The 12752-nt window shown below is 43.3% G+C and overlaps 1 protein-coding gene across 1 annotated transcript; it reads right to left on the bottom strand.

The window, feature by feature from the left end:
- Positions 1 to 2301: 2301 nt before the first annotated feature.
- metrnlb (meteorin like, glial cell differentiation regulator b) lies at positions 2302 to 10152 on the bottom strand. The gene is made up of 5 exons (XM_083765912.1): positions 9760 to 10152; positions 8393 to 8573; positions 7221 to 7446; positions 6066 to 6125; positions 2302 to 5862 (listed from the first exon to the last, which is right to left on the bottom strand). The coding sequence occupies exons 1-5, from the start codon at positions 9852 to 9854 to the stop codon at positions 5531 to 5533; spliced, it is 894 nt and encodes a 297-aa protein (XP_083622038.1). The 5' UTR covers positions 9855 to 10152; the 3' UTR covers positions 2302 to 5530.
- Positions 10153 to 12752: the final 2600 nt, after the last annotated feature.

Below are 12752 nucleotides of genomic sequence, written 5' to 3'. Positions count from 1 at the left end.
TTCTCCACGGCCATTTAAACCTTACTGGAATTACCTCAATAATTAAATCAATTAAAAACTTTGAGGGTTTGTGTAAACACACACATTGAATGCCATTGACAATGAATGGCCATCTTTGAGTGTTTGCGTAAACACAACCATTGAAGATGAAAGTGAGGACTCAAATTGTGATTGGCCGTAATGAGATGATGTATAATAATAAGAGTGCCCCTCACTTCACACAAGTGTGATTTCCTTTCTTATACAGGACTACTTTTCAAATGAATGCTTACCTTAAAATCCAATGATAACATATACCTTCGACCAAAATAAAGACACAATAAAGTTTAGTGTAGTTTAGTTGGATCTATCTAATTTCTCTGTACTGAAATTAATTAAATCCAATGGCTTCCTAGAAAATCAAACAAATCAAGTTACGCTTTGAAAAATGGACTGCAGTAATGTCAAGTAATGTGCCATGGGTTGTAGTAAGTGGGCTAAACATGGCCCTTTTTATGGGATATCAAATGAACAGTGAGCTAACAAAATGATGGATGACATTGAGTGTGTGTGTGTGTGCGTGTGCGTGTGCGTGTGCGTGTGCGTGTGTGTGTGTGCGTGCGTGCGTGCGTGCGTGTGTGAGCTCGTGCAATTGCATGTGTGCGTGCGTGCGTATTTTCCCTAAGCTCAGCTATTCCCTGGTCTCTGGCTGGCAGCTGTTCTTCTCACATGCTCTGCAAAATCTTCCCACATCTCACCGGGAGCCTCTCACACTGCCAGGTTAATGTTAAAGGACCACTTCACCACTTTTCAACCTATCTTCATATAATAGGTCCTCACTAATAATCATGAAAAAATTGTGCAATTATTTTCTACTCGTCTGTGTCTCATAGGAGGGCTGTGGGCAGTTCAGAAAGCGTCTTCCAGTGACATCATCGATGGGGAATACAAGCTAATAGAAACTGCAGGCTTTTATAGTCCTGAAAAGTTGCAATGCGAAAATGGAAGCCATCGTTCTCACGATAATGAAAATCAATCTTGTTTAAAAAAAACATCTGCCTAATGATGATGTCACTGGAAGACGGTTTCTAAACTGCCCACAGCCCTCCTATGAGACACAGACTGAGTAGAAAAGAATCGTGCCATTTTTTCATGATTATTATTGAGGACCTATTATATGAAGATAGGTTGAAAAGTGGTGAAGTGGTCCTTTAACCCTCTAAGACCCAGCGTTGCTTTTTAGCAACTATTTTATTTTATTTAATTACTAAATTATTATTATTTTTTTCTGTTCTTTTTTCACCTAAACGTCATCAGTGATGTTCATTACAATGCCATTTCAATGCCATTGGTCATGATATATGCATATAAATACCCCCCACAGAGGCTGAAATTCACACAAATTAAAAATGTCTGGACGATATCTTTTTGAAAAAAAAATTTAACCTAAGACTTTTGACCTTTACCCTAATAAAAGTAGGTAAAATAATTGTAATATATGTTTTTTTGTGATCATTAGAATGTCTAGAACATGTTTTATTCATTATTGTGAAAGATATCCCCAAAATGTAAATTATTAATTTATTATATTATTATATAATTATTATACATTTTTCATCAAACTTTTTTTATTTTTTTAACATATTTTTTAGTCTTAGTCCTAGTAGTACAAAGTAGTAGTAAGGTTGAAATCTATTTTTTGCAAGTAGAAATTAATGCGGGTGTTAGAGGGTTAAGAGGTCCCTGAGCAGAGGGCTAAGGGAGCCTCTCACACTGCCAGGTTAGTGTTAAGAGGTCCCTGAGCAGAGGGCTAAGGGTGTCCCAAATTAGCCAGGATGCCAAGGAACGTGGGGCAGTTGACGTGGCAGGATGCCAAGGAACGTGGGGCAGTTGACGTGGCAGGATGCCAAGGGGAGTTGCTAGGGGTAGGTTAGGTTTCTACTGCGTTGGGCCGATTGCATGCTGGCGGTGTGCAGGACGCGTGTGCTGTGGCTATCTGTAGCTATACTGAAGACCCCCCCCCCCCCCCCCCCCCCACACACACACACACACACACACAATACGCTCTGTTATTTGATTTTGATTTCAGAATTGACCTCATGTGGCAGCCAAGTCTATGGACTTTTCTTTCTTTTCAAAATCTTTAGATTTTCAATTTATAACAGTATGGGTGTCAAGTCACAGATTCATAGAAAAGTAAAACATTAGATTTTATTATCAGTGACTGGGGTAGACAAACGTACTGTATATGAATCACAGATTGGGCAGAAATATTGAGAAGACTGTTATTGTGCAAAACATGGCCCTTCAAGACAAAACAAAAACAAGTCTATGGACTTTTAATGTTTGAAGAAAAAGAAAACAGGCCCCCATCGTGACAACATGTGGCAGCCAAGTGGCCGCCCATCACTTCACACAAGTGTGATTCTTCATTTACCATTAGTCCCCCCCTCCCCTGTCAGGAGAGAGAGAGAGAGAGAGAGAGAGAGAGAGAGAGAGAGAGAGAGAGAGAGAGAGAGAGAGATCAATAGTACAAACTCTCACTCATCCCAAAAACAGCACTCCCCCCACACAAACTGCTAGGTTGGCTGACACCCATATCATATTGCTGCATGCACAAAATGTGTAGACGTAGACATCTAACTATAAATGCACCAAGTCTGTGTGTACGTCTGTAATCCACGTAACTCGACACAACACAACACAACAACACAGGGAGTGCAGTGCCCGGTGTCGAGTCCATCGGACGCACGGTTGTCCAGAACCACCCAAAAAGGCCTCTGCCCAGGCTCTGGACAGGGCCCCTGCCCTGCAGTGTCCATATATGGAGCTGGCCTGTTCTGATATCATTCTGACGTCTGCAGACTCCATATTTGGGCATGCCTGACAAAGAACTCCATATATGGGCATAAAAGGGACACAGGCATAATATCTGGGTGGGGCATGCATTTCCGACTTGCATCGTTCCAAGTAGCCCAATCGAATCGGTGGCGTGTAACTATTTGACTGTGTGTGTGTGTGTGTGTGTGTGTGTGTGTGTGTGTGTGTGTGTGTGTGTGTGAGTGTGAGTGAGTGTGAGTGTGTGGGAGGGGACATTCCAGCCATTCTCGGTCTTCCTGAGGAAAAGAGGGAAAGCGTCATCCACCCTGCTGACAGCTCCAGGGAGGGAGAGGTACACAGACACCCTGCCGAGGTCACCAACCTTCCACCTTCCATACATCAAAACCTCTACCTCCTCTCTAGGACGGTACCAAATGTCATTTCTTTTAGGATTCAAATATAAAGATTTGAATGTCCGTCCTCACATTTTATGTTAAAACAAGCTTGTGAAAAGGACAGATAAGTTATCTAATATCAGTTCACAGAATAACACATGATGTTAAAAGTGCTGATGCTTACGAATTTCTAAAGTGGAGCTTCATGTTTTTTCGCCTATAGCAATGATTACTAGTACCACATTACTAAATTACATAAAGTTCTAGATTACTACTTGCTAGTAATCTAGTTGGTGCCTTGTATGGTTCCCTCCGCTGTCGCTGTGTGCATGTATGTGTGACTGTGTGAATGGGTGAATGTAATGCACAATCATTGTAAAGTGATTAAATTGGATAAAGACGCTATATGAATGCACCATTTACAGAGAAGCACCATAGGAAACACCATGGAGCTCCATAGAAGATCATGTCAGTATCATGGTTAGTATCATGTCAGGTTCAAGGTCAGACTCAGTATCATGGTCAGTCAACTAAGGATTGGAACTCCATATTGTGTGTATCACTGACAACACATTGAAAAGTTTGCGCAGACAGGTATTTTTCCCACAACATGAACTTGTACTTCCTCATCTACAGTATAAAAGACTGCCTGTTTTTATGTCATGGGGCCATTAACATAGATTTACTGTGGGAAGGTGGCAATGACACACACGCACGCACACACACACACACACACACACACACACACACACACACACACACTATGCGTAGCTTGGCTTGTTATGCTGGAAAACATAATGGATCATAAAGGTGCCGTGTTTCTCTCACTATCTATCTCGTCCTTAAAAGTGTCAATAGACACACATCAAACATGTGCCTTTTGGCACTCATCTAGGAAGCTTTGGTTAATACATTCTAGAACATAAAAATATGCCAACCAGGAGCCTTTTCCACCAACAAAGCTACATCTTTCCTAAATAAATAATGTGGGCTTGCTTCAAGCCAAAACAAATCTCAGATCAAATCTCAGATCTACAAGCTCATAACGCGTCACATTGGCTTTGAAATTTGTATATATTTTTTAATTAATAAAATGCAAAATGTAAGTAACAATAATAATGCTGTCAAATAAATGCTGTAATTTTGGAAGAGTAGAAGTAACAAAAATGGAAAGTAAAGTAAAAGTACCTCCAAATTGTACTGTTCCTTGTAAGCACTTGAGTAAATGTACTTACTGTACTTACTGACATGGGTTGATATGAATGGTCTTATCTCAAAATGTATACATTTCATTAGATCTTTTATTGGATTAAAGCTGTGTGAACGTTTTTGGTATATCCGTAATTTTGTTCATTCATAATGCAGTGACATCATCTTAATAAATCAATCCCATAAAAACATAGTGATGGAGAGAAAGAATCACAGAGGAATAGCTTTATATTTTATTTAGCAAATACACAAATCATTGGTCTCAGGGAGCTGCCAATGCACACACCCAAGCATGGACGGATGCTCACAAACACATACACACACGCACACGCACGCACACACACACACACACACGTGTGCGCGCACACACACACACACACACACACACATGCATGCACACAAAGACTCACAAAGACTCACAGAGCTGCATACTGTACACTTCTGTCAGAAGGTAAGACTTCTAAACTGTATATAAAGCTTTTTACAAAGCAAACTTTCATTTCAAGAATGATGACATCATCACACAACACACACACACACACACACACACACACACACACACACACACACACACACACACACACACACACACCAAGCATGTTGCTCATTCTGTCCTTCGTGTATTCAATCACACCTTCACTCTCTCATTTCATCACTAACTCTGGCACTGTTCGCACAGTTCTATTGTGACTGGTAAAAGTCTCACATTGTCTCCTAAAACGTTCAAATAGTCCAACAGTCATCTCCGCTGCTAGGCAACGAGAGCATCAGCCAACTGCGAGCGAGCATGGCCCCTATGGCATCACAAGGAGCCTGGGCAAGGTTGCTAATCAAAGTCAAAACTCCACCACCTATCGTGTCTGTCTGATAGGCAATCAGTTGGCCAGCCTTTCGATTTTCACCAGTTGCTCTCTGCATAGTCCTCGAAAAGCTTAATGTATGCTTTGTCGTTTGCCAGAGAACGACCGAACACAGCACCTACAAGCTTACACATCCCAGATGCAATGCATGAGCTTGTATAGGTATAGTCTATTCTCTGTCACATGACGAATTATGAATCGGGTCAAACTCGTTGAGAAGTACCCCACCTCATCAAACCCAGCAACGTGATTGGAGGAGATAACCTCTCAGTCTGTATCCATTTGACACGGGTTCGTCCCTGCGTCCCGTGCGGTGTGGTACAGCTTGAGGAAGTCCTTGTAGCGTGGCGCGCAGCCGAGCCAGGCTTCGCCGAAATGCACAGAACCCGTTATCAGGTGCTCGTCCTCTCCGGGGTGCACGCCACACCGCAGGGGTACGTTCACACGGCCACTCCAGCTCCTCCCTCTGGCCCCGCCCCAAGCAAACACCCTGCTCTTCTGACGGAACAACTGACCCAGGGTCACCGCTACGGAGGCGTGGTCATGAGTACCGGGCGAGGAGGAGGATTTGACCACACCTCGGATGACACCGCGAGCCGCTGCATGGGGAAGAAAGAGAAATAAAGACAAGAAAGGAGGGTATGAGTGAATGAGTAGGCCTACTTAACTAAAAACATATCACATACATACACGTGTGTGTGTGTGTGTGTGTGTGTGTGTGTGTGTGTGTGTGTGTGTGTGTGTGTGTGTGTGTGTGTGTGTGTGTGTGTGTGTGCGTGCGTGTGCGTGCGTGCGTGTTTACCAAAGTCACTGGTGCACACAGCCATAAGGATCTCTTCATTGGAGCATGGTTTACAGGGAACTGGGAGGGAAACATATGGGACATAGTTTAACCACTTTCATCCTGGCATCCCTGTTCTGGGCATGTTATTATAAGCAAAAACATGTCATATTTTCACTGTGCTACGCCATTGTCGTGTGACACCATCTTCAATGATGCAGTGTAAAATAAGGCACAAGTGGATAACACTGTAGCTCCGAACCCATTCTCTCTCTTGAAGCTGCCATGGCTCTCCTTTTGCATTGTTACAGCCTCTCCAATTCGCCCTCCTTTGCCCGCGTTCTCTTTGCATGTGTGTGCGATTATGAGAGAGAGACACCGTGAATGAGGACAGCAGGTGTGGGTAGAAAGGTAATCAGAGTATTATCCTTTGACCCTGTCAGCTATAAAAACAGCTGTCAAACAGCCAGACACAGACGCACAACCCCTCTCATTCTCATTACTGAGCAGACACAACTCTGTTCTTTGCCACACCAGACCCTCTTTGCTCACACGGGTGGGCTACCCACAATGCCCTGCTCGGGAGAGGCCCTTGATTGACAGCTGAGAGCTGATTGGCTGACCTCTGGGCTTGACCCCCAACGTGACCCTTTGATTGGCCTGCTTGTTTTCATAAGCCTGGTGGAGACGAGAGAGTGTGGGAGCTTGGGCTGAGGTGTGGCAGAGACACGGGAGGCAGCGCGTGGAGCAGACAGAGACACAAGGGAGAAAGAAGGAAAAAAGGCACAAAGTACCTCAGACTCCTCTCTTTTCACATCAGTCTTGCCCTTACTCCATTTCAATTAACAGAGCCTGAACTACATCATCCTATAAGTGTGAATTTACAAGTCCATTTTTACACTCGGTGAAAGGAAAACACTCAGGCAGTGTGTGTCATGAGTGTGAAGCTTAATGTGACAAGAGGGGTTAAATAGTGAACTGCGTGTCACTCTGTCTGTCTCATCATCTTAGCTAACAGAACCACTGCACTGAACATTGAATAGAAAACACAAATTATAATGTCCATAGTGTGTCCATAAAGAACACAGTAATGTGAAAATTGAACTAAATAGGAGTTAAAGTTTCATTATATGCATTTTGTAAAAGATTTGCCAAATGACTGATGCCACCTCTTACCTGTGCCAGGGTGTAGGTAAGGGTACATGTGTACTCCAGGCCTCTGGCTGGGCACCAGCTCATATTGGAACGCTGTGATCCTTTTGCTGATGTCAGTGTGGGCCACTGCCTCCACAAAGAGCGCCACCTCTGCCAGCCTGAAGCAATGCACCGTGCCCAGAGCCTGCTCCTTCTCCTCCAGCAGGAGGCTTAGCTCTCCAGCCTGTTCCAGGTAGACCTGGGCCCCCTGGCAGGGCCACAGCAAAGAGAGGGAGACAGTGAGTGACTGAAAATCTTTTTACTAATAATTAATTTGCCTGGAAATATATATTTAGAAAGTATTGTTTATGTACATTAACATGGAACGCGAATATTACACAGCAATAAAGAGATGTCATTTATATATATATATATATATATATATATATATATATATATATATATATATATATATATATATATATCCCAGCGAGTATTTGGCATCTTTGTGTTGTTTATCAGTCACGCCCCTGATGTGTATAAAGATATTCAGCGGCTAAAACCCTGCTTGCAGTGTGTTGTAGCCATGGTGCTGAAGCACGCAAAATGGCATGTGCATAACATGTGTAAAGTGACATTGGTGAAACTTGTCCGCACACCAACCAATAGGACAGAAGAGCCACGCGTTGACTGCACTTTATAGCTTTGCTTGTAGTTTTCTTTCAGTGAGCCCACACTCAAACTACACTATGGCAGTGGCGTGCACAGACATTTAGAGGGGCAGGTGCTCAAGTGAAAAAAGGGCACCTTGTGCAGCACATTTTGGGGCGGGAACCCATTTTGGTGCTTTAGCTATTAAAATAGCTAAAATAGCAGATCTACAAGCTCATAGCGCGCTACGAGCTTGTAGGTCTGCTATTTTATTTATTTATCGAAGAACCACTGACATAGAAACATAGCTTTAGATTGTGGGGGCCTAAATAATATAGTAGATAGAAGCGTTTTTTATCAAGATTTGATCAATGTCACCATGGACCACACTACAAATTAAGAAAAAAAAGAAAACGTTTTTCTTTTTCTTTTTTTCTTTTTTTTTTAAGAGCAAAATTGCCAAAAGGGCAGGGGGTGCTCTAGCACCCCCTAGTGTCTATCTGTGCACGCCACTGCACTATGGAACTGCTGCTGGCACTGCAGGGCCCCGTTTTGTACCCTACCTGGGAGTCTGTGCGAGGCTTGATGCAGGCATGGCTTGGCAAGGCTCCTGATGAGGGCTCTGTGTTGGGTCGCAGATTGACAATGATAGCCCCTGTGGGGTAGAGCCACTCCAGAGAGCCTTGGGAGCATCTTAGATAGATCTGCTCCACATCTCTACGATGGGACTCATGGCTCAAACCACTGCAGGAAGGAGAAGAGAAGAATCAAGTAGGCTACTGTCTACAGCATGGGAGACTAGAAAAGAGGAATGAGAAAGAATGCACTTATCTGGTGGTATAGGCTAATCAGATTTATTTAAAAGAATGGGTTCCCAGATTGCTTATCAGGCATAGCCTGCATTTAAAGAGAAAATGACACTGTGAAATGTCGAAATGATAAACAGAGAACACCTTAGGGTCTGACCTGAATTCACTTTTCTATAAGAACTGGCGCAGCCGCGCAGCTGTCTCTCGGCACAGATAGGGATAGGATATAGTATAGGCTACATTGAAAGGGCGCTTATTATTTCGTCAACAACACCGGAAACTAAGGGATTATTAAACTGTTGAATTTGACTCAAACTTCTAACCTCAAACTGTTTGAAGTCGTAAAACTTTACAACACTAAACAAGTGCGAAGTGCAGACCTTCCTTTTTTATGATGCAGGGCATTTAAAGAGCTAGTGATCAAAGGCATCATATGGCTCTATTTACTCAAGACGGCGCGGCGGAATTCTTACGCTCAAGAGGGTGTTTTCTTGCAAGCCTTAAGTTATTGCCTATCAATTGTATTGTATTTTTTTAGCGACAGGGGAGGGTTTTAATTCAGAAGGCTATAAATTGGGATGTGTTTGGAGGGGATGGGTGGGGCGCCAGCCTAATAGGTTCAGACGTTCAGCGTTTCATTGGAGAGTAATTTTTATAAAAAAAATATTGGCTCGAAATTCTTTAACCTCTTTTTCACAATCCAACATTGCGCCTGACAGCGTCGCCAACTCGCCATGGACATCTTGGACAAGAGATGCGCAAAGCGTGACCACTATAGGCCGATCCCCACCTGGCTTCCATAATAGAAAGAAACCATGGTTTTAATTTGCAATAATTGCAAATGATGACTAATCAGACTCAAGTCTGGTTCAAATAAAAAACTCCCCGCAAAAATCTAAAAATGTATAGGCTATTTCCCAATACAAATCATTTTCACGCATAGCCCCTACATTTATTTGTATCTATCCACATTTATTTGTATCGCCATTCGCCAAACATGCTTCATCTTCGTAAAATGAGTTACGGTAATTCCCATATATACAGCACTTTTAAAGATAGAGAGAGAGAGAGAGAGAGAGAGAGAGAGAGAGAGAGATGTGCAGTTTCCATCCTCGACCTACCTTCCTCTCCAGCTGCACTGGTCGCTGGAGTATTGTGCCACCGCCTGAGAGAAAAACACAGCAGCAATCCAGTGCGCAACCCACGGCAGTAGCATGCTGGTTTTTATTAAAATATCTCCGAGGTCGGTCCAGTCCACGGCACGCTTCAGTCACAAGTGATCACAGCAGTTATCCAGGCTGTTCGCTAGGTTTTGGCTACATGGTCAGTTTAATTGAGACGTAATACGAGGCGTATAATTAAGTAGGCTATTACTGTTCTACACCCGTTTGCATAATTGCATTATTCCAAGTGGATAACGGAGCTGCACGCTAGGACATCCACACCGCTGCTCAAACTTCTGCTGCGCGCCTATCCTGAACTCTGTAGCCTACTGCAGACGCCTAGGGCGCGTGCCAGCAGCTGACTCTGCTTTGAGTGACACGCGTGCGCTCTCAAAACCACGCCCATGCAAGTGTCCGTGTCCGTGTGCGCGTGCGTGTGTGTGTAAAGTAACTAAGTAGGCACTTACTCAGTCACAGTGACCTTATCTACTTATACTGTAAGTAGACTACACTTTTTAGGAATGTTTACTTTACTGGAGTGTGTCTAATGACTCACTACATCTCAGAGGCAAATGTACTTTTACTCCACTACAATTAATTGAAAACCTTATATACTATAGTTACTTTACTTTACAAGTACTGAGCGTATAGCCTTATATGTTACCATCAACAGCCAATAAGGGACCACCATTCTTGGTGACGTATAACTATGTTTCAAGGTTTGTATAAGGTCAATAATGGGTCTAAAGATTTTAGAGCAACAGTTAGACATTAGTTAGTAGCACCCAAAGTAGAGAGTGGGTACTGTATATTTATGTCGGGGTATGTGTATGTCGGTACCCTCTCTTGTTTAAGACCGTAGCCCAATCAGGGACCAGCATTTCTGGCAACGTCATTATTATTATTATTTTTGTTTTAGAATTTTTTTTTGCGGCTTACGCCTTTTATTGATTTTTGAAGGGACAGACAGTAGGCTGACAGGAAACGGGAGAGAGATGGGGGGATGACATGCAGTAAAGGCCGTGTCGGGCTCGGGAGTCGAACCCGCGGCACACTGCGACTGGATTACCAGTCAGGTGCCCAGACCGTTACGCCACGGCCTGGGCCAACGTCATTATTAACAGGCAACGAGGGACCAGTATTCCTGGTGATGCCAGTGGTGAGCACAACTCATGGCTGGCTCTGCTCGTGCACAAGTAGGCCATAGGGGCAGCGGTGGCCGAACGGTTTGCGGAGCGGTCTTGATATCGTGAAGGTCGCTAGTTCGTATCCCCGGACCGGCACGTTAAAATTACCACCGCTGAAGTGCCCTTGGACAAGGCATTGAACCCCTACCATGAAATGTTCTATGAGCAGGGCCTGGCTGTAAACAAGTTATTGAGCTTAGTCCAGTTACCCTAGGTAAACATAGTACCTTTCCTTTCCTTAGTCCAGTTACCCTGGGTAAACATAGTACCTTTCCTTTCCTTTATACATGGCCTACAGTCCTACTTGTGTGCAAGACACAAGTTGGCACCTCGAGAGAGTGCATTTCTAGTTACATATATTTTCATTATTATTATAAAACAATAAAACATGCATACACCACTTATAGATGATCTACAAGCTCACAATGCGTCACATCTTTTGCATACTGAATAGTGTCTGAGGTATTCATATACTTTAACTTGTCTTTAGTAGAAAATGTCCCTTCCATCACTGACCACTGTGTGTGTGTGTGTGTGTGTGTGTGTGTGTGTGTGTGTGTGTGTGTGTGTGTGTGTGTGCGTGCGTGCGTGCGTGCGTGCGTGCGTGCGTGTGTGTGTGTGTGTGCGTGTGAGTGTGTGTGCGAGAGAGAGAGATTTTAACTAACATGGATATTCTCGGCTTCATAAACAGATGGATCATATTATCACAGTGAAAATTAGAGCTGCATGTCTGACACTGGCATCCTGTTACACTAAAGTTCCCTTTACATTCAATCAACATTCTGTGTCATGCAGTAGCCAGCCCAATGTGTTTCCAAATGCTAGCTGCTACTTATTTCTGGTCTGACCAGGTGGTGGAGGTGCATAATTAGCAAGCCCTAATCCTATTTGGTAGATCTACTGTCAGTGTTCCCTCTCACTTTTCATCAGTCTGAGCAAACACTCAACCCCCCCTGAGCGGTGCTTCAGCAACTACTGAGCAACGTCTGACATGTAGGCCTACACTGGATAAACTGTTGTCCCTTTGACACCACCTGTTCAACCCTTAGACAATGACAAATTAGACATCTTAATAATCTCATTACAGAAGTAGTTTCTCCATTATAGGCAGTCAATCTATTTGGAGGAGAAGGTGCTTCTGTACCCATCATTTTTCTCCGGTTTTGGTAGTATGATAGATTGAAGTGACCAATGTTGACTGTGAATAAGTTCATGTGCATGTGTCGTCTACATTCTGTACATTCAGGGCTTGTTTGGATTCAGGCACTGAGACACTAAACGCTGTTTTGAGTGTGTGGGACATCAGAAGCAACGGAAAAATATTTGTGCCCTTGATAATGTATTTTATACACGTGTAAATAAATTGAAATGTGTGTTATGCATACATGCCTACAGTGCATCCCTTTTTCAGCATGTTTTCCCAAAAAAATAAAAAAATCCCCAAAATAGCAGATCTACAAGCTTGAAGCTTTGTGATCTTATAGAGATGCTGTTTTCACAGTAGACGCCATAGTACGAGAACTTAAAATAAACCAGGGGCTTAAGTAACAAAAAACAAAACAAAAACTACAGAGGCTAAGGATTAAGTGGCCTAGCCTAAAATCGAATAGGCCTCTCACATACTGTAGGGTAGGGCAAGGCCATATCACGACAGACGACTGTGTGAAAGAAAGCCTAACAAATAGTAAGGACCTGACATAATTTGCAAAGTCACACGTGTGCTCTAGAAATCCTTCTAGTTCCTGGGTGGTTTTCCCGTGAGAA

This window comes from Protomyctophum parallelum, assembly GCF_964188405.1.
Source record: "Protomyctophum parallelum genome assembly, chromosome: 5".
NCBI classification, from domain to species: Eukaryota; Metazoa; Chordata; class Actinopteri; order Myctophiformes; family Myctophidae; genus Protomyctophum; species Protomyctophum parallelum.
The sequence above is the reverse complement of the archived record's forward strand: the minus strand, read 5'-3'. Positions and strand labels throughout refer to the sequence as shown.